This window comes from Bos taurus, chromosome 8, assembly GCF_002263795.3.
Source record: "Bos taurus isolate L1 Dominette 01449 registration number 42190680 breed Hereford chromosome 8, ARS-UCD2.0, whole genome shotgun sequence".
In the NCBI taxonomy this organism is placed as follows: Eukaryota; Metazoa; Chordata; class Mammalia; order Artiodactyla; family Bovidae; genus Bos; species Bos taurus.
Genome location: NC_037335.1, coordinates 243,574 through 271,356, shown reverse-complemented (window position 1 = coordinate 271,356; position 27,783 = coordinate 243,574). Strand labels below are relative to the sequence as shown.

The 27,783-nt window shown below is 37.7% G+C and overlaps 1 protein-coding gene across 5 annotated transcripts in view; it reads right to left on the bottom strand.

Annotated features, from left to right (window-relative positions):
* MFSD14B (major facilitator superfamily domain containing 14B) overlaps window positions 1-26,920 on the bottom strand; it is a 130,436-nt gene extending 103,516 nt beyond the window's left edge. For 3 of the 5 annotated variants that reach the window (XM_024995591.2, XM_024995588.2, XM_024995592.2), the window contains exon 1: window positions 26,566-26,920. In XM_024995591.2, the coding sequence (XP_024851359.1) occupies window positions 26,566-26,664 (99 nt within the window). In that variant the 5' untranslated portion in view covers window positions 26,665-26,920. Of the gene's footprint in view, window positions 1-16,972; window positions 17,113-26,565 lie in introns of those variants that run through there. The other 2 variants (NM_001083662.2, XM_059889015.1) reach the window with 2 other exon arrangements.
* Window positions 26,921-27,783: the final 863 nt, after the last annotated feature.

Below are 27,783 nucleotides of genomic sequence, written 5' to 3'. Positions count from 1 at the left end.
TTTTTCATCTTTGGGTATTTGTTTTAATCTCACTTAATGCCATAACAAACCACTTGTGGAATCTTCATTCCTGACCAACGATCAAGCCCTGAGCCTTTGGAGTGGGAGCACTGATTCCAAGACCCTAGACTACCAGAGAACTAACCCTAAGTATCAAATAGTGAGAACTCAAACAAAGGAAACCACCTGAATACAAGACTTGGCATCACCCAAACACCATACAGGATGCCTCATCCAAAAAACAAGCAAAACAAAACTACAAACCCAATAATCAGCAGACAGGATTACCACCTCACTCAGCCTTGTCCATCAGAGGAAAAACAAGACAAAAGAAAACAAAACAAACAAAAAACTCAGCACAAATCTCACACTACATGAAGCTTACACAACCCAATGGACCAAACTGAGGAGGGTAGAAATGAAAACGAAGAAAAAATTCAACCTTGAAGCCTGGAAAAAGGAGACCTCAAACACAGGAAGTTTTAAAAAAAATAATGAAAAGGCAGAGAAATATTGCACAAATGAAGGAACAAACTAGAAACACAGAAGTCCAAATAAATGAAGAGGAAATAGGCAAGCTACCTAAAAAAGAATTCAGAGTAATGATAGTAGAGATGATTAAAAACCTTGAAAATAGAATGGAGAAAATACAACAATCAATTAACAAAGACCTAGAAGAATTAAAGAACAAACAACACAATTACTAAAATTAAAAATACACTATAAGACATCAATAACAGAATATCTGAAGCAGAAGAACAAATCAGTGACTGGAACATAAAATGGTGGAAATAACTTCTGAAGAGCAGAATAAAATAAAAAGAATGAAAAGAACTGAGGATAGTCTCAGAGATCTCTGGGACCATATTAAACACACCAACATTTGAAAAGAGGGGTCCCAGAAGAAGAGAAAAGAAAGGGTATGAGAAAATTTTTGAAGGGATTATAGTTGAAAATTTCCCCAACACGGAAAAGTGAAATAGTCAATCAAATCCAAGAGGCACAAGGAGTCCCATACAGGATAAACACAAGGAGAAACACGCCAAGACACATACTAATCAAACTAACAAAGATTAAACACAAAGAAAGAATTTATTAAAAGCAGCAAGGAAAAAGTAACAAGTAACATACAAGGTAAACCCCATATGTTTAACAGCTGATCTTTCAGCAGAAACTGTGGGCCAGAAGAGAATGGTAAGATATATTTAAAGTACTGAAATTCCCTTTTAAATCTACCACCAACATTACTCTACCCAGCAAAGATCTCATTCAAAATTCATGGAGAAATCAAAAGCTTTGAGCACAAGCAAAAGTTAAGAGAATTCAGTACCACCAAACCAGCTTTAAAACAAATATTAAAGGGACTTGTATAGTCAATAAATACAAAAGAAGAAAACAATTTACAAAATCAAGCCCAAACAATTAAAAAAATGGAAATAGGAATATCAATAACTACCTTAAATGTAAATGAATTAAATGCTCCAACCAAAAGAATCAGACTGGCTGAATGAATATAAAAACAAGACCCATATATATGCTGTCTATAAGAAACCCACTTCAGACCTAAAGACATATATAGACTGAAAGTGAGAGGATGGAAAAATATATTCCATGCAATTGGAAAGCAAAAAAAAGCTGGAGTGGCAATCCTCATATCAGACAAAATAGACCTTAAAATAAAGACTATTACAAGAGGTTAGGAACACTACATAATGAACAAGAGATCAATCCAAGAGGAAGACATAACAATTGTTAATATCTATCCACCCAACATAGGAGCACCTCAACATGTAAGACAAACAATAAGAGACATAAAAGGAGAAATTGACAGTAACACAATAATAGTAGGAGACTTTAACACCCCACTCACACCAATGAACTGGACAGATCATCAAAACAGAAAATTAATAAGGAACCACAAGTCTTAAATGATACATTAGATGAGATGGATCTCATTGATATCTTCAGGACATTCCATCCAAATACAGAATACACATTCTTCTCAAGTGCACATGGAATATTCTCCAGGATAGACCACATCTTGGGTCACAAATCAAACATCAGTAAATTTAAGAAAATTGAAATCATATCAAGCATCTTTTCCGACTACAATGCTAAGAGACTAGATATCAATTACAAGAAAAAAAAAAAACTGTAAAAAACACAAACCCATGGAGATTAAACAATACGTTTCTAAATAACCAACGGGTTAATAAAGAAATCAAAAGGGAAATAAAAAAATTTCTAGAAATAAATGACAATGAAAACAAGACAACTCAAACCTACAGGATGTAGCAAAAACAGTTCTTAGAGGGAAGTTTACAGCAATACAATCCTACCTAAAGAAATAAGAAAAACATCAAAGAGACAATGTAAGTTTACACCTAAAACAACTGGAAAAAGAACAAACCACACACCCCCCTCCATCCTGCAAAATTAGCAGAAGGAAACAAATCATAAACATCAGAGCAGAAATAATTGAAAATGAAAGAAACAATAGTAAAGATTAATAAAACTTAAAACTGGTTCTTTGAGAAGATAAACAAAATTGACAAACCTTCAACCAGACTAATCAAGAAAAAAAGAGACTAATCAAATCAACAAAATCAGAAATGAAAAAGGAGACGTTACAACAGACAATGCAGAAATACAAAGAAGTCTAAGAGATCATTATGAACAAACACACAGCAATAAAATGGACAACGTGGAAGAAATGGACAGATCCTTAGAAAAATTTAACCTTCCAAGACTGAACCAGGAAGAAATGGAAATGATAAACAAAGCAATTACAAGCACTGAAATTGAAACTGTGACGAAAAATCTCCCCCAAAAAAACAGAAGCCCAGGACCAGAATCACAGGAGAATTCTATCATTTAAAAAAGAGCTAATGCCTATCCTTCTAAAACTCTTTAAAAAAACTGCAGAGGAAGGAACACTTCCAAACTCATTCTATGAGGCTACCATCACCCTGATATCAAAACCAGACAAAGACAACACACAAAAAAGAAAACTACAGGCCAATATCACTGATGAACATAGAAACAAAAATCCTCAAGAGAATTTTAGCAAACAGAATTCAACAAGATATCAAAAAGCTTATAAACCAGATCAAGTTGGGTTTATTCCAGAGATGCAAAAAATATATGCAATATACGCAAATCAATCAATGTGATGCACCATATTTACAAATTGAAAGATAAAAACCATATGATAATCTCAATAGGTGCAGAAAAAGCCTTTGACAAAATTCAGCACCCATTTACGATTAAAACACTTCAAATAATGGGCACAGAACTTACCTCAACATAGTAAAGGCCATACATGATAAGCCTACAGCAAACATTATTCTCAATGGTGAAAAACTGAAAGCATTCCCCCTAAGATCAGGATCAAGACAAGGGTGTCAACTTTTATCACTATTATTCAACATAGTTTTGGAAGTGCTAGCTACAGCAATCAGAGAAGAAAAAAATTAAAAGGAATCCAGATCAGAAAAGAAATTCTCACTGTGTGCAGATGACATAATAGTACACCAAAGACATTAAACATACTATCAGAAAATTAGTAGATCTAAACAGTGAATTTAGAAAAGTCATAGGAAACAAAATCAATACAGAGAAATCACCTGCATTTCTATATACTAACAATAATAAATCAAAAGAGAAAGAATCAATCCCATTCACCACTGTAACAAAAAGAATAAAATATCTAGAGATAAAGTTACCGAAAGAGACAAAAGAAATGTACAAAGAAAATTATAAGATACTGATGAATGAAATCAAAGATGACAAAAGCAGATGGACAGACATTCCATGTTCCTGAGTAGAAACAATTGATATTGTGAACATGACTATATTACCAAACACAGTCTACAGATTCAATACGATCCCCATCCAATTACCAATGGCATTTTACACAGAACTAGACAAAAAATTTCACAATTCATATGGAAACACAAAAGACCCTGAATAGCCAAAGCAGTCTTGAAAAAGAAGAATGGAGCTGGAGGAATCCACATTCCTGACTTCAGATTATATTACAAAGCTACAGTCACCAAGACAGTATGCTACTGGCCCAAAAGCAGAAATACAGACCAAAGGAACAAAATAGAAAGCCCAGAAATAAACTCATGCACCTATGGGTACCTTATTTTTGACAAAGGAGGCAAGAATATACAATAAGGCAAAGACAGCCTCTTCAATAAATGATGCTGGGAAAACTGGACAGCAACATGTAAAAGACTGAAATTAGAACACTTACTAACACCATACACAAAGATAAACTCAAAATGGATTTAAGACCTAAATGTAAGACCAGAAATTATAAAACTCTTAAAAGAAAACATAGGCAGAACACTCGATGACATAAATCACAGCAAGATCCTCTATGACTCACCTCCTAGAGTAATGGAAATAAAAACAAAAGTAAACAAGTGGGACCTGATTAAACTTAAAAGTTTTTATACAGCTAAGGAAGTTATATGCAAGGTGAAAAGACAACCCTCAAAATGGGAGAAAATAATAGCAAGTGAAACAACTGACAAAGGATCAATTTCAAATATACAAGCAGTTCATACAACTCAATACCAGAAAAGCAAACAACCCAATCAAAAAGTGGGAAAAGACCTATACAGACATTTATGCAAAGAAGACATACAGATGACTAACAAACACGTGAAAAGATGCTCAACATTGCTCATTATTAGAGAAATGCAAATTGAAACTACAATGAGATATCACCTCACAGTGGTCAGAATGGCCATCATCAAAAAACCTACAAACAATAAATGCTGGAGAGGGTGTGGAGAAAAGGGGAAGCTCTTGCACTGTTGGTGGGCATGTAAATTGATACAGCCACTATAGGAGACAGTATGGAGACTCCTTAAAAAGCTAGGAATAAAACCACGATATGACCCAGCAATACCACTCCTAGGCATATACCCTGAGGAAATCAAAACTGGAAAAGACACATGTATCCCATTGTTCATTGCAGCACTACTTACAATAGCTAGAATATGGAAGCAACCTAGATGTCCATCGACAGATGAATGGATAAAGAAGCTGTGGTATATATACACAATTGAATATTCAGCTCAGTTCAGTTCAGTCGCTCAGTCGTGTCCGACTCTTTGCGACCCCATGAATCGCAGCACGCCAGCCCTCCCTGTCCATCACCAACTCCCGGAGTTCACTCAAACTCATATCCATCGAGTTGGTGATGCCATCCAGCCATCTCATCATCTGTCATCCCCTTCTCCTCCTGCCCCAAATCCCTCCCAGCATCAGAGTCTTTTCCAATGAATCAACTCTTTGCATGAGGTGGCCAAAGTATTGGAGTTTCAGCTTTAACATCAGTCCTTCCAATGAACACCCAGGACTGATCTCCTTTTGGATGGACTGGTTGGATCTCCTTGCAGTCCAAGGGACTCTCAAGAGTCTTCTCCAACACCACAGTTCAAAAGCATCAATTCTTTGGCATTCAGCTTTCTTCACAGTCCAACTCTCACATCCATACATGACCACTGGAAAAACCATAGCCTTGACTAGACAGACCTTTGTTGGCAAAGTAATTACTCAATCATAAAAAAAACGCGTTTGAGTCAGTTCTAATGAAGTGGATGAACCTAGAGCCTATCATACAGAGTGAAGTAAGTCAGAAAGAGAAAGATAAATATTGTATACTAATCCAAATATATGGAATTTAGAAAAATGGTACTGAAGAATTTATTTACAGGACAGCAGTGGAGTAACAGACAAAGAGAATAGACTTACAGACACAGGGAGAGGGGAGGAGAGGGTGAGATGTATGGAGAGAGTAACATGGAAACCTACATTACCATATATAAAATAGATAGCCAGTGGGAATTTGCTCTTACGTCTCAGGGAACTCAAACAGGGGCTCTGTATCATCCTAGAGGGGTGGGATGAAGAGGGAGATGGGAGGGAGGTTCAAAAGGGAGGGGGTATATGTATACCTATGGCTGATTCATATTGAGAATTGACAGAAAACAACAAAATTCTGTAAAGCAATTACCTGCAACTAAAAAATTAAACAAATTTATAGCTAAAAAAAAAAAAAAGAGATAGTGTTTCATATACAATAAGGTGATAAATACATGGGTATATTCATAACAAAACAGTAAAAACACCAAAAATTTATTAAGTTACCAAAAATTAAGAAAACAACTTGCCACATCAAGAGTGCTTGAAAATACCTATCTCCTCATATTCTAAGATTACTAATAAGTTTCACATTTTTGTTAGATTTTAAAAAATGATTATCTCATTCTATTTTGGATTTCCCTGATTACAAATGAAATTGAGCTTCTTTCCTATGGTTATTAGGCATTGTATTTTTTTTTCTATGAATTGTTTACCTTTTGTACTTTTCATTAAAAGTGTGATATGTCATATTTATTTACAGAACCCCTTTACGATCAATATAAACAGTTTTCCTGGTGGCTCAGATGGTAAAGATTCGGCCTGCAATGTGGGAAACCAGAGTTTGATCCCTGGGTTGGGAAGATCCCCTGGAGGAGGAAATGTCAACCCACTCTGGTATTACTGCCTGGAAAATCCCATGGATGATGGAGCCTGGCAGGCTGCAGTCCACAGGGTCACAAAGAGTTGGACATCACTGAGCAACTTCACTCACAATCAATATCAAAGATATTTATAGTGTGCAACATTAAGTCAACCACCCTCATCCACTGGCACCGACACCCTTTAAAAAAGGCCCAAACAGAAAAATCAACAATTAACTGGAGACTTTGATATCCACTTCCAATAATGGATAGAACAATTAGACAAGATTGACAAATAAACAGAAGATTTCACCAACACTGTACACTAACTAGACCTGACAGATGTTGAGTATCCTGCCCTACTACAGAAGAATACACATTCTTCTCATGTGCACATGAAAAACTATAAAACAAGTCTGAATAAATTTTAAAGAATTAAAAATCACACAAAGTATATTCTTGACCACAATGAAATGAAACCAGAAGTCAGTAACATACAAAAATTTGGAAAATTCATAAATGTGAATATTAATCAATGTACACCTAAAAATGATGATGGGTGAAAGATGAACTCACAAGACAAGTTACCAAACTATCAGATGAAGGAAAAGTTAAACATATCAAATCTTCTTGAGTGCAGCTAAAGCAGTGTTTAGAAGCAAACTTATAGCTGTAAATGCCTGATAACAGAAGATTTGAAGTCAGTTCTTTGGAAGGATTGATGCTAAAGCTGAAACTCCAATACTTTGGCCACCTCATGCGAAGAGTTGACTCATTGGAAAAGACTCTGATGCTGGGAGGGATTTGGGGCAGGAGGAGAAGGGGATGACAGATGATGAGATGTCTGGATGGCATCACCGACTCGATGGACATGAGTCTGAGTGAACTCCGGGAGTTGGTGATGGACAGGGAGGCCTGGCGTGCTGCGATTCATGGGGTCGCAAAGAGTCGGGTACGACTGAGCAACTGAACTGAACTGAATCTAGCTTTTCACTGTAAGAAACTAGAAAAGACCAAACACAAAGCAAAAAAGAAAAAGAAAGAAAGAAAGAAAGAAAGCACAGATTATAGAAAAAGTAAACACAATATAGAAAAGCAACAAAATCAGAAGTTGATATTTATGAAAATATCAAAATATTGGCAAATCTTTAGCAAAACTAACAAGAAAAATAGAGGGAAGACTTAAATTGCTAAAATCAGAAATAAAAGAAATGTCACAAGGGATTACTCAGTACTTAGGCATGTGTATGCCAACAAATTGGATAAACTAGTTGAAAGGGACAAATTCCTAGAAACACAAAATCTACTAAGGCTGAATCAAGAACAGATTATAAAAACAGACCTAGAACTAGTAAGAAGAATGAATCAGCGATCAAAAACCTCCTGACAAAGAAAAGCCCTGAATCTGATGGCTTCACTTTAAACCAAACATTTAAAGAACACCAATCCCTCTCAAACTCTTCTCACAACTGAACACATTCTATGAAGCCTCTCTATGATGACAGCATTACCTGTATAAAGTCAGACAAACACACTTCAAGAAAAGACAACTAAAGACTAGTTTTCCTATGTTGTTGATGCAATAGTTCTTAACAAAATACTAGCAAACCAAATGCAGCAGCATACTAAAAGAGCTATACACCATGACCAAGTGAGATTTATTCCTGGAATGTAAAAACAGTTCATATATGAAAAGCAACCAATGACATACACCACATCAAAATGAAGGGGGAAAAACTCACATGCTCAACCTCAAATGATGCAGAAAAAGCATCCACAAAATTAACACCTTTCTATGGTTAAAAAAAAAAAAAATCCAAAAAACAAGCATCTAAGGAAACTATCTCAATATAATAAAGGGCACATATGCAAAATCCATACCTAACATCAAAATAGTCAAAGGTGGAAAAAACTTTTTACCCAAGATCAGGAAGATGCCCACTTTCACAGTTTATATTCAACACAGTAGTGGAAGTTCTAGCCAGAGTAATTAGGGAAGAAAAAAAAGAATTCAAAATGGAAAGGAAGGATCAAAAGTATTTCTATTTAAGATGTTGTGATCATATACGGAACTCTCAAGGAACCTTGAATAGCCAAAAGAAATCTAGAAAAATTAGAACAAACCTGTAGTTCTCACAATTCCTGATTTGAAAACATATTACTGGGTTAGCTAGAAAGTTCCTTTGGCTTTTAAGTTAAAAAATAAAAGACGTATTTTTAATTTTCACCAAGAACTTTATTGAATAATGTATTCACCATTTTGTTCCACTACCTTCTGCCATTTTGCAGGCAACTTCAAAATTCCATCATCCAAAGCTTTTATCTTTTTGAGCAAAGAACTGCTCTAGGTGCCTTCTACAGTCTTCCATGGAACTGAAACTTTTTCCATTAAGAGAATTTTATAAATACTGAAATAAATGGAAATCTGGAAGTACAATGTCTGGCTAATATAGTGGATAAATCAGAACTTCCCAGCCAAGATGCAACAGTTTCTGCCTGGTCACCAAGGAAACATGCAGTCTTGCGTTATCATGATGGAAGAGTATGTGTTTTCTGTTGACTAATTCCAGATGCTTTTTGGTCAAGTATTGCTTTTAGTTTGTCTAACTTGGAGCCGTACTTGTTGGAAATAATCAATTGGTTTTCCAGAAGGAGCCATAATAGAAGACTCCCTCCAATCCCACCATACACACAACATCACCTTCTTTGCATGAAAACCAGCCTTGGTTTTCATTTGCTTGGTGGTTCATTTTGCTTGCCCCATAATATCTTTACTTCTACATTATTGTACACTACCCACTGTTCATCACCTGTAACAATTTGTTTTAAAAACAGAATGTTTTCATTATGTTTAAGTAGAGAATCACGTGCAGAAATATAGTCAAGATTTTTTTGGCTTAATTTAGGTGGAACTCAAACATCAAAGTGATTAACATAACCAAGCTGGTACAAATGGTTTTCAACACTTGATTTGGATATTTTGAATGTGTCAGCTATCTCCTGCATGACATAACATTGACTGTTCTCGACTAATGTGTTGATTTAATTGCTTTCAACTTCAACTGGTTTACCTGACTGTGGAGCATTGTCCAGCAAGAAATCTCCAGCATAAAACTTTGGAAACTACTTTTGACATATTCAGTCAGTCACAGCACCCTCTCCAAACACTGCACGTATTTTTTTTTTCTTGTTTTGCATTTCAGTTGCATTTTTACCTTTCTTGAAATTATAAAGCATAGTGTCCAAAATGTTGTTTTTTCCATCTTCAATATTAAAATAGCTACACAAAAATTCACCAATTTTGGTTTTTTATTAAATGCATACTGATATAAGAGCTGTCACAATAAAATCTAACAAACTTGTTCTAAATGAACTTAAAGACAACTAAGCACTACTAGAGCCATCTTACGGAAAAACCAGAATGAACTTTTTTGCCAACCCAATACAAAAATAATCAAAACAGTGTGGTACTGTGATAAAGACAGACATGTAGACCAAATTAGTATAAGAGAATCCAGAAATAACACTTGCACAATGGTCAAATAATTTGCAATAAGGGTGCTAAGACCATTCAATTGAGAAAGAACAGTTTCTTCAACGAACAGTGCTAGGGAAGTGGGATATTCACATGCACAAGAACAAAGGAGACCTTTTTACTTTACATCATGTATAGAAAGGGCTCCCCTGGTGGCTCAGCTGGTAAAGAATCTGCCCACAATGCGGGAGACCAGGGTTCAATCCCTGCTTTAGGAAGATTCCCCTGGAAAAGGGAAAGGCTATCCACTCCAGTATTCTGGCCTGGAGAATTCCAAAGGGTTGGACATGACTGAGTGACTTTCACTTTCACTTTCTCATGTGCAAAAAACAAACTCAAAATGGATCAATGCCTTGAACATAGGAGCTAAAACTATAAAACTTAGATGACAACATAAAACAAAAGCTTCATGACACTGGACTTGGCAATGATTTATTGGATAGTAACACCGAGAGAAAAAGAAAAAAATAGATACACTGAACTTGATCAAAACACAAACCTCTCTGCTGCTCTGTGACAATGTGGAGGGACAGCATGGGGAGGAAGGTGGGAAGTAGGGGGTTCAGGGGAGGGAACATATGTGTGCCTATGGCTGATTCATGTATGGCAAAAACCATCACAATGCTGTAAGATAAGTATTGTCCAATTAAAATTTTTTTAAAAAGTAATACAAGAAATCCATATGTTGATAGCCTTACCTACAACTCTAAATAAAAATAATTATACTCAAAAAAAAAAAAAATACAAACCTTTTGTATTTAATGTCCTTGTATCAAAGGACATTATTAACAGAAGGAAAAGACAACTCATAGGAGAATCTGCAAATCACATATCAGATAAAAGATTAATATCCAGAGCATATCACACACACACACACACAAATCAAAAATTGGGCAAGAAGAAATAAATACATGAAGGGGTGCTCAATATCACTAATCATTAGGGAATGAAAACCAAAAGAAAAATGTGATATTACTTTGTGTTTATTAGGATGTCTAAGAGTGAAAAACAAAAATTAAAACCAGAAAATAACAAGTGCTGACAAAGATACAGAGAAATTGGAACCCTGGTGCACTATTAGTGAGAATGTAATATGCTACGGCCATTGTGAAAAACAGTATGGGGTTCCTAATAAAATTTAAAATAGATCCAGTATTCTACTTTCTATATGCAAAAGAACTGAATGCAGGGTCTTAAAGAGGTATTTACATCTACATTCGTAGTAGCATTATTCACAACAACCAAAAGGTAGAAGCCACCCAAGTGTCCACTGGTGTATTAATGTATGAACAAAATATGCTATATGAATGTAATGGAATATTTTTCAGCAACAAAGACAGGAAACTCTGATATGTTACAACATGGATAAACCTTGAAGAGATTATGCTAAGTGAAATAAGCCAGTCATAAAAGGACAGATGCTGTATGATTCTATTTATACTAGGTACCTAAAGTAGTCAGATTCATAAAGACAGAAAGTAGACAGTGGTTGCCAGGGGCTGGGAGGACAGGGAAATGGGGAGTTAATAGTTTAATGGGTACTGACTGAGTTCAGTTTGGGATAATGAAAAGTTCTGGAGATGGACAATAGTAATGGTTGCATAACAATTCTAATGTATTCAAATGTCACTGAACCATACATTTAAAAACATTCAACACGTTATGTATATATATAGTATTAATTTTTTAAAAAAAGTAATTCAAAATAGATCACAGACTCCAAAATTAGGTCCCTTAGTTTCATGATAAGCTTGTATACACAATATTATCATCACCATCCATGCAAGAAAAAGTTATGGTGGACTCCATTAAAATAAAAAATTTGTGTTTAACAAAGAGTTAAACTTTTATGCATATATAATAGCAAGTAAATATAAAGAAGAGCCAACCTGAGATGAAGAATACAATGCATGAAATGAAAAATCCACTAGAAGGAATGAACGAGAGAGAATGGTACAGAGGAACGGATCAGCAAGCTGAAAGCTTAGTAGAAAAAACTAAAGCACAACTGAAAAAAGGAAGAACAGAAAAAAAGGAGCACAATGTAAAAGACCTTTAGGACAACATCAAGCATACTATAATACAAGTATTACAGGGGCCCAGAAGGAGAAAAGAAAAAACTTACTTGAAGAAACAATAGCTGAACATTTCCTTGACTGGGGAAAGGAAAGAGACATCCCAAACAGTCCAGGAATCACGGACATCTGAAACATGGTCAACCCAAAGAGGACCACACCAAGATAAGTAGTAATTAAAATGGCAAAAATAAAGAGAGAATACTGAAAGCTACAAGTTAAGTACAAGTGAACTACCATAAGGCTATCAGCTGATGTCTCAGCCTAAACTAAGCAGATGAGAAGGGAGTGGCACAATATTTAAAATGATGAAAGGAAAAAGACCTACAAAGAATTTCATTCAGATTTGATGGCAAGATCAAAAGTTTTACAGACAAGCAAAAGCTTGTTCAACACCACCAAATCAACTTTACAAGAGTGTTAAAAGGGACTTCTCTAAGCTAGAAAACAAAGGCCACAACTAGAAACAAGAAAATGTAAAATGAAAAGTCTCATCTGTAAAGATAAACACAAAGCAGCTAATAAATAAGCCATGTATAAAGCCAGCAGGGATAATTAGCAAAATCGGCTAGCAATAATTAGCAAAATCATCTATCTATGATAAGCAGATAAGGGATATAGAAAACAAAAAGATGTAAAATAGAATGTCAAAAACAGTAACTGTAGGGTAACAGGAATAAAAATGCAGTGTTGCTAAGATGTATTTAAACTTAAGAGATCAGCAACTTAAATACAGAAAGAAAGCGTTAGTCACTCAGTCATTCCGACTCTACAACTCCATGGACTGTAGCCTGCCAGGCTCCTCTGACCATGGGATTCTCCAGGCAAGAATACTTAAGTGGGTGGTCATTCCCTTCTACAAGGGATCTTCCCACAGTGTTCCAGGTCAGTTTTACTTCAAAAACAAAGAAACAAACTCATAGAAAAAGAGAGCCAATCTGTGGTTACCAGAGATTGGGGGGAGGGATTGCATAAGGAAGTCAAAAGGTATGAATTTCCAGTTATAAGTACTAGGAATATAACATACAATATGATACATATAATGAACACCACTGTATGAAAATTAAGATAGTAAGTCCTAAGAGTTTCATCACACAAAAAAATTTTTGTCTTTAACTTTGCATCCATGAGATGATGGATGCTCATTAAGTTTATTGTGATAACCATTTCATGATATATATATATATATAAGTCAAGTCATTATGCTGTACACCTTAAACTTACAGATGCTGTGTATCAATTATATCTCAATAAAACTAGAAGAAAAAAATTTGAAGCAAAATTAAAACTTGTGCTCTATAAAATGAAAATGGAATGGAAGTAAATATTTGCAAAACTCGTATCTGATAAGGCAGCAGTACTCAGCCTTTCTGGCACCAGGGACCAGACAGTTTTTCCATGGTGTGGGGGGTGGGGTTGATCTTGGGATGATTCAAGCACCATTACATTTATTGTGTACTTTATTGCTATTAATATTGTATCAGCTCCACCCCAGATCCATTAGGCATTATTAGATCTTGGAAGGTTGGGGATCCCTGTGATAAAGGATCTGATATAATAATATATAAAGAGCTCTTAGAGCTCACTAATAAAATGACAACCCAATTTAAAAATGGGCAAAAGAAGACAAACAAGTGGTCAATAAGCACATGAAAAGATGCTCAACTCATTAGCCATCAGAGAAATGCAAATCAAAACCACAGTGAAATACCTCTTCCCACCCAGTTTAGGGGCATTACTGTGTAAGGACATGTTACTTGAGCAGTTAGCCATCTTGAAACCACAATGGGTTGATCCTAAAGACCAGAAGTCAACATACTGAAAAAAGCAAAGTCTGTGAATGCAGTGAGCCTTCGAGGCACACCAAGAGGTGATATTAAACTGCTAAGCTAAGCACACTGTTCCTGGACTTATGTACAATAATAAATCCCTTTATCAAATACATTATTGCATCATGCACACTTAACCTGTTAAAAATGAAAATATTTGAGATTGAACCAAGTCTGTAACTATATAAACTATCGTCTCTATTATACTTCTGAACAAATATATTCTAATTAAAAGTTGGTACTCCAGAGTTGGAAATTACTGCCATAAGATTCAGTCAGCCATCTCTGCATCACTATAAAAGACGTATGTGAAAAATGTTTCACTATGAGCCTTCAATATTTTAATAATTTTTACATATGCTTTTTGCCTATATCATTTGTACCTACCTGGTTAGTAAAATGCCCCATCAAAAATAATTTTTTTATTAGAAAGCTTTTAAAATACAAACACAAGGAGAAGAACACAAATGGTTTTAAAAAACAAGTAAATGACTATTACCTAAAAGTGTGCTTTTCTTTCTCCTAACATTATTAAATATTGAAATGCAAGTTGGAAAAGCAGTTTTACTGCCTATTTCTTCAGCTGAAATAATTTCCACAGAAATTATAAAAATTTTCTCAGTTCTACATTAAATAGCTGAATAAATGACACAGTTGGTAAGATCAAGAATACATAAGATATATATAAAATAACTTTTTCCTCATCAAATTCTCCAACTTAATTTACCAAATGCCACCCAACTTAAAGCAAATCAAGATCCCAAGAACTGCTTTTGTAAATATTCTACTTCTATCAGGATTCTATTTTTTTTTTATTTGAAAATATTTAGTTTTAATTAGAGGATAATTGCTTTACAATGTTGTGTTGGCTTCTGCTGTACAATGTGTATCAGTTATTAAATATACATATATCCCCTCCCTCTTGAGCCTCCCTCCCACCCACCTCCACCAGCATTCTTTAACAATAAAAATATTCAACTCCAGGGTGTTCCCTATCAGTCCAGGACCTGGCACTTTTATTGCCCTTAGTCAGTTTGGGGAACTAAGATCCCATAAGCCAAGCAGCACAGCCAAAAGAAAAACATCAATCACTCCAAGAGATCAATTCATTCAACACATATTTGCTGAGTTCTGCTATATGTCAGCTAGATTCTTAGAATAATAGTAGCAATAGAAGAAACTATCCCTGCTCCCACTTCATGTAATGTACAATTTAAAATGGAAATAAACACTATGAAGGACAGGAACACAGGTCAGGGACAGTCTATTACAAAAGGTCCTGAGATATAAACAGGCAAAAATTATCCTTTTAGAGCAACAGACACCTTGATAAAAGCACATAACTATCATTTTATTCTAACTATAATCTTTTGAGATAGGAATTGTCCCCATTTTATAGATGACAAAACTCAGACGCACAGAATTTAAGGAATTTCCCAATTCACGTGATTAATAAGTGCCAAAGCTGGTATTACATCTGGAGAGTCACATACCTCCAGAGTACATGCTACTAACCATTTGTATTACTTATACTGCCTTTCTTTCTCCACAAATAGAATCAGGACATATATAAAGCAGGTAGCCTGGACTACAACAACTTCAGTTAAGGGATAATAGAAGTCAAAGGTAGACAGTTTCTCAGGCAAAGTAAAGCATAGACCTTTATTTACTCACCCATTTCTTTCCCAGAACTAAGAAGTCTGCCCTAGACAGTGTGTACCTAGGTGAAAGATTATTTTCACCAACCCCTTCAACTGCTTTCCCAACATGGCTTGAAAAGTTCAGATGAATGAGGACATCTGACTTTTGTCAATCAGGTCATCTGCTGCCAACTGGAAAAAATATAAGGTTGTCCCACGCATAACCCCAAACTCAAAGATCATAGTATATCGGAACTTGTCAATATAGAAGCAAGAAGGAGGCTATCATACATACCAACTGAATAAAACTGAGAGTCCACAAAGAAATTCCTGTATCTATGTCCAATTGTGGAGAAGGCAATGGCACTCCACTCCAGTACTCTTGCCTGGAAAATCCCATGGATGGAGGAGCCTGGTAGGCTGCAGTCCATGGGGTCACTAAGAGTTGGACACGACTGAGCAACTTCACTTTCACTTTCCACTTTCACACGTTGGAGAAGGAAATGGCAACCCACTCCAGAGTTCTTGCCTGGAGAATCCCAGGGACACGGGAGCCTGGTAGGCTGCCGTCTATGGTGTCGCAGAGTAGGACACGACTGAAGCAACTTAGCAGCTGCACATCCAATTGACTGTTGCCAAAAAACAGTGTCAAATCCATTCAATGAGCAAAGAACAGTCTCTCCAACTAACTGTGCTTAAGACAATTCAATTTCCACATATAAAGAATGAAGGTGGACCCCTACCTCACACCACATACAAAAATTAACACAAAATAGATGAATGACCTAAGCTAAAACCATAAAACTCCTAGAAAACAGAGGTAAATCTTGGATTTAGGAATGGATTCTTAGACACGACTCCAAAATGACAAGCAACAAAAGAAACAACAGATATTGGGCTTCATTAAAATTACAAACTTTTAAAATGAACTGAAGACCTATGGAGAGAAATAAATTAGTAGTTTAAGATAATCAGGAAAGAAAAAAAAAACACCTAAACATAAGACCTAAAACTCTAAAACTCTCAGAAGACAACACAGAAGAAAAGCTTCATGATACTAGATTTGACAATGATTTTTTTTGGATATGGTACCAAAAAACACACAAAACAAAAGTAAAAACAGATAAAACTGGACTTTATAAAAATTTAAAACTTGTACATCAGTGGACAAGATCAACACAGTGAAAGACAACCTATAGAGAAAACATTTGTAAAGTGTGCATCTGGTAAGAGTTAACCCAAATAACCCAATTTAAAAGGAGGCAAAGGACTTGACTATACAGTTCTCCAAAGAAAATATACAAATGGCCAACACACATATGAGAAGATTCTTGAGACTTCCCTGGTGGTCCAGTGGTTGGGATCTCACCTTCCAATGCAGAGGGGCAGGTTTGATCCATGGTCAGGGAGCTAGATTCCACATGCCTTGTAGTCAAAACATAAATCAGAAGTAATATTGTAACAAATTCAATATAGATTGTAAAAACGGTCCACATCACAGTAAAAAATCTAAAAAAAAGAAAAGAAACACCCCATAATTTAAAAAACAAACAAACAAAAACACATGTCCAACATGCTAATCATTAGGAAACTACATAATCAAAATGAGGTATCACCTCACACAAATCAGGATGGCCACTATCTGAAACAAAAATATGTTCACAATTGCCAAAAAACAGAAGCAATGTCATGTTCATCAACAGATAAATGGAAGAACAAAACTTCTTCCATTACATATACAGAAAATGGAATTATTCAGTCTTGAAGGAAATCCTTATACATGCCACACATGCCTTCAACAATCTTAAAGACAACATGTCTTGAGGGCATTATACTAAGGGATATAAACTAGTCACAAAATGACAATGTATGTGATTCCACTTATGAAGTATCTAGTCAATACTTCGAAACTTAAGGCAGAACGGTGGTTAGCAGGAGTTGTGGTAAATGGGAAGGTGCTATTTAACAGATATAGTTTCAGTTTTAGAAGATGAAAAAGTTCTGGAGATTGGTTGCACTACAATATGAATATACTTAACACTACTGAATTGTACAGTTAAAAATAATTAAACTTGACAGTTTTAACTGTACTGTCCAAATAACTGAATTGTAAATTTTGTCACATATCACAACTAAAAAAATTTTTAAATCAATTGTATACATTGGTTCACAATAAACAATTGGGAACTTTAAATTTCTTAGTAATTTACATTTATAGTACATCTGGGCTCCGCTGGTGGCTCAGCTAGAAAAGAATCCACCTGCAATGTGGGAGACCTGGGTTTGATCCCTGGGTTGGGAAGATCCCCTGGAAAACGGACCAGCTACCCACTCCAGTATTCTGGCCTGGAAAATTCCATGGACTGTATAGTCACAAAGAGTCACAAAGGGTCACAAAGAGTCGGACACAACTGAGTGACTTATACTTCACTTTCATCGTACGTTTACATTACACGTAAGGTATGAGTGTGACAAGTGACACAAAAGAACTATTAAAAATTATAAAGCACAGCTGAGAAATTAAAGATATAAAATAAATGGAGAGATACCCTGTTTATGGATCTATACTTTTTCAACTCCTTCTAAACTGATTTTCTGGACTGCCATAATCCCAATGAAAATATCAGCTGACTTTTTTGTAGAAACTGACAAGCTGATTTTGTAATTCTAAAACACAAAGGACTCAGAATAGCAGCCATGAAATTAAAAGACACTTGCTCCTTGGAAGAAAAGCTATGACAAATCTCGACAGCATGTTAAAAAGCAGAGACATCACTTTGTTGACATAGGGCCACACAGTCAAAGCTACGGTTTTTCCAGTAGTCATGTAAGAATGTGAGAGTTGGACCATCAAGAAGGCTGAGCTCCAAAGAATTGGTACTTTCGAACTGCGGTGCTTTAGAAGACTTTGACAGACTCTTGGACAGCAAGGAGACCAAATTAGTCAGCAATATGTGAACTGTGAACTTCCTGATGTTCAAGCTGGTTTTAGAAAAGGCAGAGGAACCAGAGACCAAATTGCCAACATCCACTGGATCATGGAAAAAGCAAGAGAGTTCCAGAAAAACATCTATTTCTGCTTTATTGACTATGCCAAAGCCTTTGACTGTGTGGATCACAATAAACTGTGGAAAATTCTGAAAGAGATGGGAATACCAGACCACCTGATCTGCCTTTTGAGAAATCTATATGCAGGTCAGGAAGCAACAGTTAGAACTGGACATGGAACAACAGACTGGTTCCAAATAGGAAAAGGAGTACGTCAAGGCTGTATATTGTCACCCTGCTTATTTAACTTATATGCAGAGTACATCATGAGAAACGCTGGGCTGGAAGAAGCACAAGCTGGACTCAAGATTGCTGGGAGAAATGTCAATAACCTCAGATATGCAGATGACACCACCCTTATGGCAGAAAGTGAAGAGGAATTAAAAAGCCTCTTGATGAAAGTGAAAGTGGAGAGTGAAAAAGTTGGCTTAAAGCTCAACATTCAGAAAACGAAGATCATGGCATCTGGTCCCATCACTTCATGGGAAATAGATGGGCAAACAGTGGAAACAGCGTCAAACTTTATTTTTTTGGGCTTCAAAATCACAGCAGAGGGTGACTGCGGCCATGAAATTAAAAGACGCTTACTCCTTGGAAGGAAAGTTATGACCAATCTAGATAGCATATTCAAAAGCAGAGACACTACTTTGCCAACAAAGTTTGGTCTAGTCAAGGCTATGGTTTTTCCTGTGGTCGTGTATGGATGTGAGAGTTGGACTGTGAAGAAGGCTGAGTGCCGAAGAATTGATGCTTTTAAACTGTGGTGTTGGAGAAGACTCTTGAGAGTCCCTTGGACTGCAAGGAGATCCAACCAGTCCATTCTGAAGGAGATCAGCCCTGGGATTTCTTTGGAAGGAATGATGCTAAAGCTGACACTCCAGTACTTTGGCCACCTCATGCGAAAAGTTGACTCATTGGAAAAGACTCTGATGCTGGGAGGGATTGGGGGCAGGAGGAGAAGGGGACGACAGAGGATGAGATGGCTGGATGGCATCACCGACTCGATGGACATGAGTCTGAGTGAACTCCGGGAGTTGGTGATGGACAGGGAGTCCTGGCGTGCTGCGATTGATGGGGTCGCAAAGAGTCGGACACGACTGAGTGACTGAACTGAATTGAAAGGAAATCAACCCTGAATATTCACTGGAAGGACTGATGCTGAAGCTCCAATACTTTGACTACCTGATTCAAAGAGCCTGATCATTAGAAAAGACCCTGATGCTGGGAAATATTGAGGGCAGGAGGACAAGGAGGCAACAGAGGATGAGATAGTTAGATGGCATCATCAACTCAATGGACATGAGTTTGAGCAAACTTTGGGAGACAGTGAAGGACAGACAAGCCTGGCATGCTGCAGTCCGTGGGGTCTCAAAGAGTTGGACATGACAACAGAATAGCCAAAATCATTTTAAAAGAGAAGAACAAGGATGTAGGACAAACTCGACTTGTTTCAAATCTTATTATGAATCTCCAGTAATAGAGATTGAATGGTATTGATGTAAAGATAAACAAATCAATTAACAAAATAGAGAATCCAGAACAGACTGACACACATATGGGAAAACTGAATTTTGACAACGGTACAAAGGCAATTCAATGAATAAGTCTTTTCAACAGATGATAAAACAATTCATTGCCATATACAAAAAAAGAACTCCCATCCATACTTTGCACCATATAAAAATAAACTCAAAAAGGGTCATAAAACTAACTGTAAAATCTAAAAAGATTTTAAAAATATAAAAGGAAATAATTGTGATATTGAGTTAGGATTTCTTAGATATGAAAACAAAAACAATCCTTAAAAGAACATACTGATAAAATTAAAACTTCATCAAAATTAAAATATCTGCTCAGAATATTTGCAAACATGTATCTGATAAAAGACTTGTAACCCAAATAAATAAAAAAAAATAAATATTATCTTATATCTCAATTATAAGATAATAACACAAAAACAATAAATAAAAAGGCATAAGAGGTGAATAGACACCTCACCAAGAGGATATACAGATGGCAAGTAAGCTTAGGAAAGATGCTGAATAAAATTAGCCATAGAGAGATGCAAAATAAAAACACAGGAAGACACTACTACAGATCTAACAGAAGTATGAAAATTGACTGACCAAGGGTTGATGAGGATGCAAATGAACTCTCACAGGGCTGGTGGCAATAGAAAATTTTAAATTAAAAATTTAGAATTTAAAAGTAGTTTGGCAGTTCCTTAAAATGTTAAACAATACACCTACCATATGTTCTAGCCATTCTACTCCTAAGTATGATATTTACTTAAAAGAAAATAAGGTATAGTTCATACAAAGATTGGTTGATGACTGCTCATTGCAGTTTTATCTGTAACTGCCCCAAACTGGTGATAAATGAAATGTTTACCAAGGGATGAACGAAAAACCACACTGTGATATATCCATACAATTGAACACTTTGTTGTTGTTGTTCAGTCATGCAGTCATGTTCAACTCTTTGTGAGCCCATGGACTGCAGCACACCAGGCTGCCCTGTCCTTCACCATCTCCCAGAGCTTGTTCAAACTCATGTCTATTGAGCCAGTGATGCCATCCAACCATCTCGTCCTATGTCACCCCTTTCTCATCTTGCCTACAATCTTTCCCAGCATCAGGGTCTTTTCTAATGAGTTGGCTCTTTGCATCAGGTGGCCAAAGTACTGGAGCTTCAGCATCTTTAGGACTGACTGATTTAATCTCCTTTCACTTCAAGGGACTCTCAAGTGTCTTCCCCAACACCACAGATCTAAAGCATCAATTCTTCGGTGTTCAGCCTTCTTTATGGTCCGACTCTCATATCCATACATGACAGTGGAAAAATATATATACTCCTGTTAAGTGGAGGTTGTACACTTTTATCATCACTACTGAATGTTTTCCTCAATAGTCTAATTCATATAATACAGAAATACAGGACTAAGACATGAAATTATTGCCATTTGAAAAACTTGTGACTATCCAGAAGACATCAGAGAATTAATGTATTTTAAAGGTAAAAATTACCAATATCAGCAATAAAAAAAAAAGACTAAAGATCCAACAGTAATTAAAAAGAGCCTAAGAGGCTGTTAGGAACAACTTTATGCCAATTAATCTGAAATTTTAGATGAAACAGACAAGTTCCTAGCAAAATACAACTTACTAAAACTGACAGAAAAAAATAAAAAATCAAACAGAAAATCTGAATTGTTGTAAAACTACGTTAGCCCAAAAAAGTGAAGAACTACAAAGTTCTGTAAACGTATTATCAATCTTACACAAACTCTTTAGAGAATAAAACAGAACTCTCCAATTTGTTTTATAAGGTCAATCAAAACATCATATAACAGCAACAAGTTAATTTCACTGATAATCATAATTGCTGGTTTAAACTTGACTGATTTACTTCTCTAATACATTTACTGATGATGGCCTAAATATTTAGAGTAAAAGATACACATCTGTAGTCCCTGTCTTCAAAGACTTAATCTGGTAAGATAAACAGAGGGAAAGGATGCTTAGATACCCAAAGAAGCAAATTCTGAAAAATCCTGCCTTTATCAGGTCCAAGAACAATAAAACAACTATAAGTCTGTGTTCTGATAAAGACGAGGCTTAATAACAGAAAGCTGTCTAGATATCTGCATAATTCTAAATATGAAACATAAATGTCTCTGATATGAAAGCATGATGCAGTTACTCATAAATTGCAATAGATCAACTACCCATTAACGAATGCTTTTAATCTTTTTTCTGCTACCATTTATTTAACAGAGTTTGGTTGCACTACTGTCCCTGCTGCTAAGTCGCTTCAGTCGTGTCCAACTCTGTGCGACCCCATAGACGGAAGCCCACCAGGCTCCTCCGTCCATGGGATTTTCCAGGCAAGAACACTGGAGTGGGTTGCCATTTCCTCCTCCAATGCATGAAAGTGAAAAGTGAAAGTGAAGTCGCTCAGTTGTGTCTGACTCTTAGCGACCCCATGGACTGCAGCCTACCAGGCTCCTCCGTCCATAGGATTTTCCAGTCCCAGTACTGTTTTATTACTGAAATGACATACTGATTCCTAATAGTGTTAAGAACCAAAAGCTGATTTTAAAATAAATTTCCCCTAAAATGTCCATAGGACCTCTTTCACTTTTTTTTTTTTGTCTATACCACTCAGCATGTGGGATACAGGATCCTAGTTCCCTGATTAAGGATCAAACCAGTGCTCCCCTACAGTGGAAGTGAGGAGTCTTAACCACTGGACCACCAGGGAAGTCCCCTTTTTAATTTTTTACAAACAAAACATATCTAGTGATTTCAGCCTTTTTGTTTGTTTGTTTTGTTAACAAACTGCTCTTTGATATTATTTCCATTTTTCCCATATGACATTTTTGTTCCTGTAAATCAAAATTAGTCTGTACAGGGGCCCTCTCTGAAACAATCTGAGGAAAATCAACTAAATAGACATCAAATGTAACCAGAATGGCACTGATCCTGAGAAGCCATCCATCAGGGATCTTAACTGGTATCCTAGTACTGGCTTTTTTTTTAAAGGTTTAATTAGAGAATAATTGCTTTATAATAAGGCAATGGCACCCCACTCCAGTACTCTTGCTTGGAAAATCCCATGGATGGAGGAGCCTGGTAGGCTGTAGTCCATGGGGTCGCTAAGAGTCGGACATGACTGAGCGACTTCCCTTTCACTTTTCACTTTCATGCATTGGAGAAGGAAATGGCAACCCACTCCAGTGTTCTTGCCTGGAGAATCCCAGGGACAGAGGAGCCTGGTGGGCTTCCGTCTATGGGGTCGCACAGAGTCGGACACAACTGAAGCAACTTAGCAGCAGCAGCAGCATTGTGCTGGTACATTAACATCAATCAGCCACAGGCATACATCTGTTCCCTCCCTCCCATCTCCCACCCCTCTAGGTTGTCACAGAGCACTGGGCTGAGCTCTCTGTGTCACATAGCGAATTCCCACTGGCTATCTATTTTACATATGGTGGTATACGTGTTTCCATACCACTCTCTCAATTCATCCCACCCTCTCCTTCTCCCACTGTGTTCACCAGTCTGCTCTCTATGTCTGCATCTCCACTGCTGCTCTGCAAGTAGGTTCATCAGTACCATCTTTCTAGATTCCATACACATGCGTTAATATACAATATTTCTTTCTCTTTCTGACTTACTTCACTCTGCACAATAGGCTCTAGGTTCCTTCACGTCATTAGGACTGACTCAAATGTGTTCTTTTTTATAGTTGAGTAATATTCCATCATGCATACATACAATTTCTATATCCATTCATCTGTCAGTGGACATAAAGGTTGCGTCTATGTAGTTCATGAACATTGTGAAATACCGTATGCTAAATTCAGTTGTATTTTCTTTGCAGAAAATCTTTAATTCTCATTAGATGCTCAGAGGTAAATGACTCCAAAAGGAATTTCTCTTTACCTGGTAATAGGCAATACGCTTTCAATGATAATGCAAATAATTCTGACACAATATTTCAAGGTGTCACATACACATACAGCTAGGGAGAGACAGAGCAAAGAAAGGACACTAAAACAAGAACTTATTTGTTACACACACCTCCCTTTTCTAGAATGCAATGATCTTTTAGAATAAATAGATGATTCCCTTCTATTATTCAGGTCAACACATCTCTTTGCCAAACAAGATAGAAAACGGTTCAACCAAATCCCTGGACATGTGCAGTCTTGCTTGTGATTATTAGTAACATCTAAGAACCTGAAATGATGAATGCACTCTTACACAATCAAGGTATAAGGAAATTCCAACACATCAAAATAAATCAATTCTTCTTGTTTAGTTGCTAAACAACTGGGGGCGTGGTGGGGGGGGGAGCGGTGGAGGCAAAGAATGTAGCACCTGTTAGCAACACTAGAAAGAAACTACAAGCAGGAAAGACGTATGATTTGGGGGTACTGGCATATGACATGAGCATATTAAAGGCATTCACTTCTTTCCCAGGCCACACACATTACAAAATGTGCCACTGGCTGAACTCTGTTACCTGCCCATTCTACTGGTCTCACTGAACAGAGCAAGCACCAAAACTCATTGTCAGTATTCGCTGCAATTTATCAATACTGACTAGATGCACCCTCAGAGACAAGGGAAGACTGGACAGGAATCTATTTATTCCTAATTAGCAACAAGACTCCTATCAGTTTCATTGAATACACATCTCTCAAAAGTTTCTGCTCTAAGCACATAAACTTACCAATTTTAATTTTTAGGTTGGGGTCTAGTTCCTGTATAGATTAGTACATGGGAGAGAACTGAACACTTTATCAGTCAGGGATCACTTATACATTCTGACCAATCATTTATGTCCAAAATATTGAGAAAGGTTGTATAACTTGCCATAAGTTATATAGGTAGTAAAAGGTGGAAAGGGAAATTCCAAGCATGCTCATCTAATCATTATGCTATAATGTGTCAAGTTGTCAGGTTTTTTTTTTTTTTTTTTTAATACAATAAGCCAAGGAAAGCCAATGAAAATATTTGACATCAGTAATGATCATATTTACATTCTTGATTCCACTAATCAATAAGGTGGAGAGCAACCTGATGGTAAAGCAACAATATCAAAGTCAAAATCCAGCTCAAAAATGCTGAGGAACTGAACCACAGGAATGCAGAAAGGATAAACAAACAAACAAACCTAAAATCTTCACCTGGTAAACTTAGATAGACTTATTACTGTATTATATGAAAAGATGGAAAAGGATGAAGGAGGCTACCTCCAAGGTTAGTATCTTGGCCAATGGTCAGTAATTATGGTCTACTGATTGAAAGACAGGAGGAGGAGCTGGCAATTTGGTCTCCTTTAAGCGGCAGGAAAACAAATCTACTTTTTATGTAATTAAAAACAAAACGAGAAAAAGCCAATTCTACAGAATTTCCCTCCTACCAAAAAACCTTCCCACTTTCCAGAAATCTTATCTTTGAAATGAGGAACCCTTAAAGGTTTTTGTTTTTCCAAAAATAAAAAGTCATTTGGGCAGAAGGGGGTCTTCAACATCATTTAGCATTCTTTAAAAGCAAATTAAATCCGAAGCCGATTGCATATAATTTAATTTTTCTAAAGTTTCTATTTTTCTTTGGAAGTCTCGTTGGCATTAGTTTGTATTCATTGTACCATTTCTATGTCTCCTGTCTAAAACAAACTCCAAAAAAATATTTTAAGAAATGACACTCTATGCTTAGAGTTCCACCGTCAGACATATAAACGCCACGAACATAGCCTGTTCTGCCAACCCAGGCCAATAAAACCAGTGTTTCAGAAGTCATCTGAATCTCACGTGAAACTGTTAAAGAGATTGGCCTGAATAAACTCCTCAGCTGGGCCCTGGGATAGGCAGCTCCCTCTGAATCCTGCTCACCAAACACTGCAGCGACAGCCTAGAGAACCAAGAAGGAACAGGAAGGAGCTGCCCAGCCTCCACGCCACCTTCCGGGTCCAGGATCCAGGGCCCAAGGCAGGTTCTGAATGCTCTTCGCACATCTTCTAAGTTGGCTCAAGCCAGAAATGCACCATGAAAGCAGTACCCGCTGTCACGTGTATGGAGAACTCTGAAAAAATCAAATTACTTATATTCACAATCCCACATCGGGCGTCTTCTGAAACAACCAAGTCGCCTAAATTTTAATCTAGCGGTGAGCAACGCTAGGAAAGCCTAGCAGTGAAGTCGGCTGGCTGAGTCGGAAAAGGAAAAGCTTTCCGAGAGCCAGAGCCCCCGCGCCGAGCCGACGGTCAATGTCTCATCCCCAAGGGAACCAGATCCCAGTCCCGCACTGGACGGCCCTGGACTCCGGCCGCTACACGGCCCGACATCCCCTGACTCCGGGTTTCGGGCTGAGCGATGCGTCCGGCCTCCAAGCCCACGCTCACCGAGTTGCCGCCCGCGGCCCGGGAGCCCGCGCGCTTCTCTGGCATGGCTCCTGCCTCCGCTTCCGACGCTGCTTTCTCCTCAGGAGGTTCCGCGTTCATGCTGCGGTCATGCCTCCGTCGGCTCCGGGCGCCCCTGGATTACAGCTCAGCTGCAAAAGCGGCGGCGGGTCCCGCGCTCTCATGGGCTCTGCGGCCCAAAACGGCCGTAGGTCAAGCGGCAGGCCAGCGGCGAGGCCGTGGGTTGTGAGGGATGCGGAGGCAGCAAGAGCGCGACTGCAGTGGCCGCAACCACAGCCGCCGAACCGAACACAACTCAGGTAGCTGCCCACCTCTTCCTCGGCCGGCCTGGGTAGTCAGAAGGCCGAGCGCCCGCCCCGCCCCGCCCCCGCTTCCCCACAGGCTGCCGCGGGGAAGGAGGCCTCGCCCCGGATCTCAGCTCACGCCAGAAGCTCAGCGCCAGCGCCGGAAGCCTCAGCGGCGCCCGCCCACCTCAGGCCCCGCCTCCACGCTTCCGAACCTCCTTGGCTTCCGGATTCCGCAGCGCGCAGGAAATGCGTCATCTCCTAAGGCCTCCAATCGTATTTTCTTCCTGAGCTGGTGTGGCTAAGTGAGAGTGTCGGTGCGTTGTTGTTAGTGACATGCACTTTTGGCCTTGGTTTGGAAGCCAAACCGCCGAACTAATTTTTTCTGATGCCGCCAACAGTTATGTGGATGGGCACGTTCACAGTTCAGTTCAGTAGCCAAGTCGTGTCCGACTCTTTGCGACCCCTATGGACAGCACAGCCAGGCTTCCCTGTCCGTTACCAACTCCTAGAGCTTGCTCAAACTCGTGTCCATACAGTTGGTGATGCTATCCAACCGTCTCATCCTCTGTCGCCCCGTTCTCCTGCTTTCAAACTTTCCCAGCATCAGGGTCTTTTCCAATGAGTCAGTTCTTCCCATCAGGTGGCCAAAGTATTGGAGGTTCAGCATCAGTCCTTCCAATGAATATTTAGGATTGGTTTCCCTTCAGATTCGCTGATTTGATCGTTCTAATATGGAAATATCTCCCGATTCTGAAATCCTGGAATGGGAACTGTAACTAACCATAACTATAACTAACCATATTTTGTTCCTATTCAGAATCTGAAGCAGAATCTGAATCCCACCTGGTCTGTGGGATTATTGGGAGGACATACAGTTCCCTGTTCCAGCTCAGAGCTACTTGATGGTACCAAC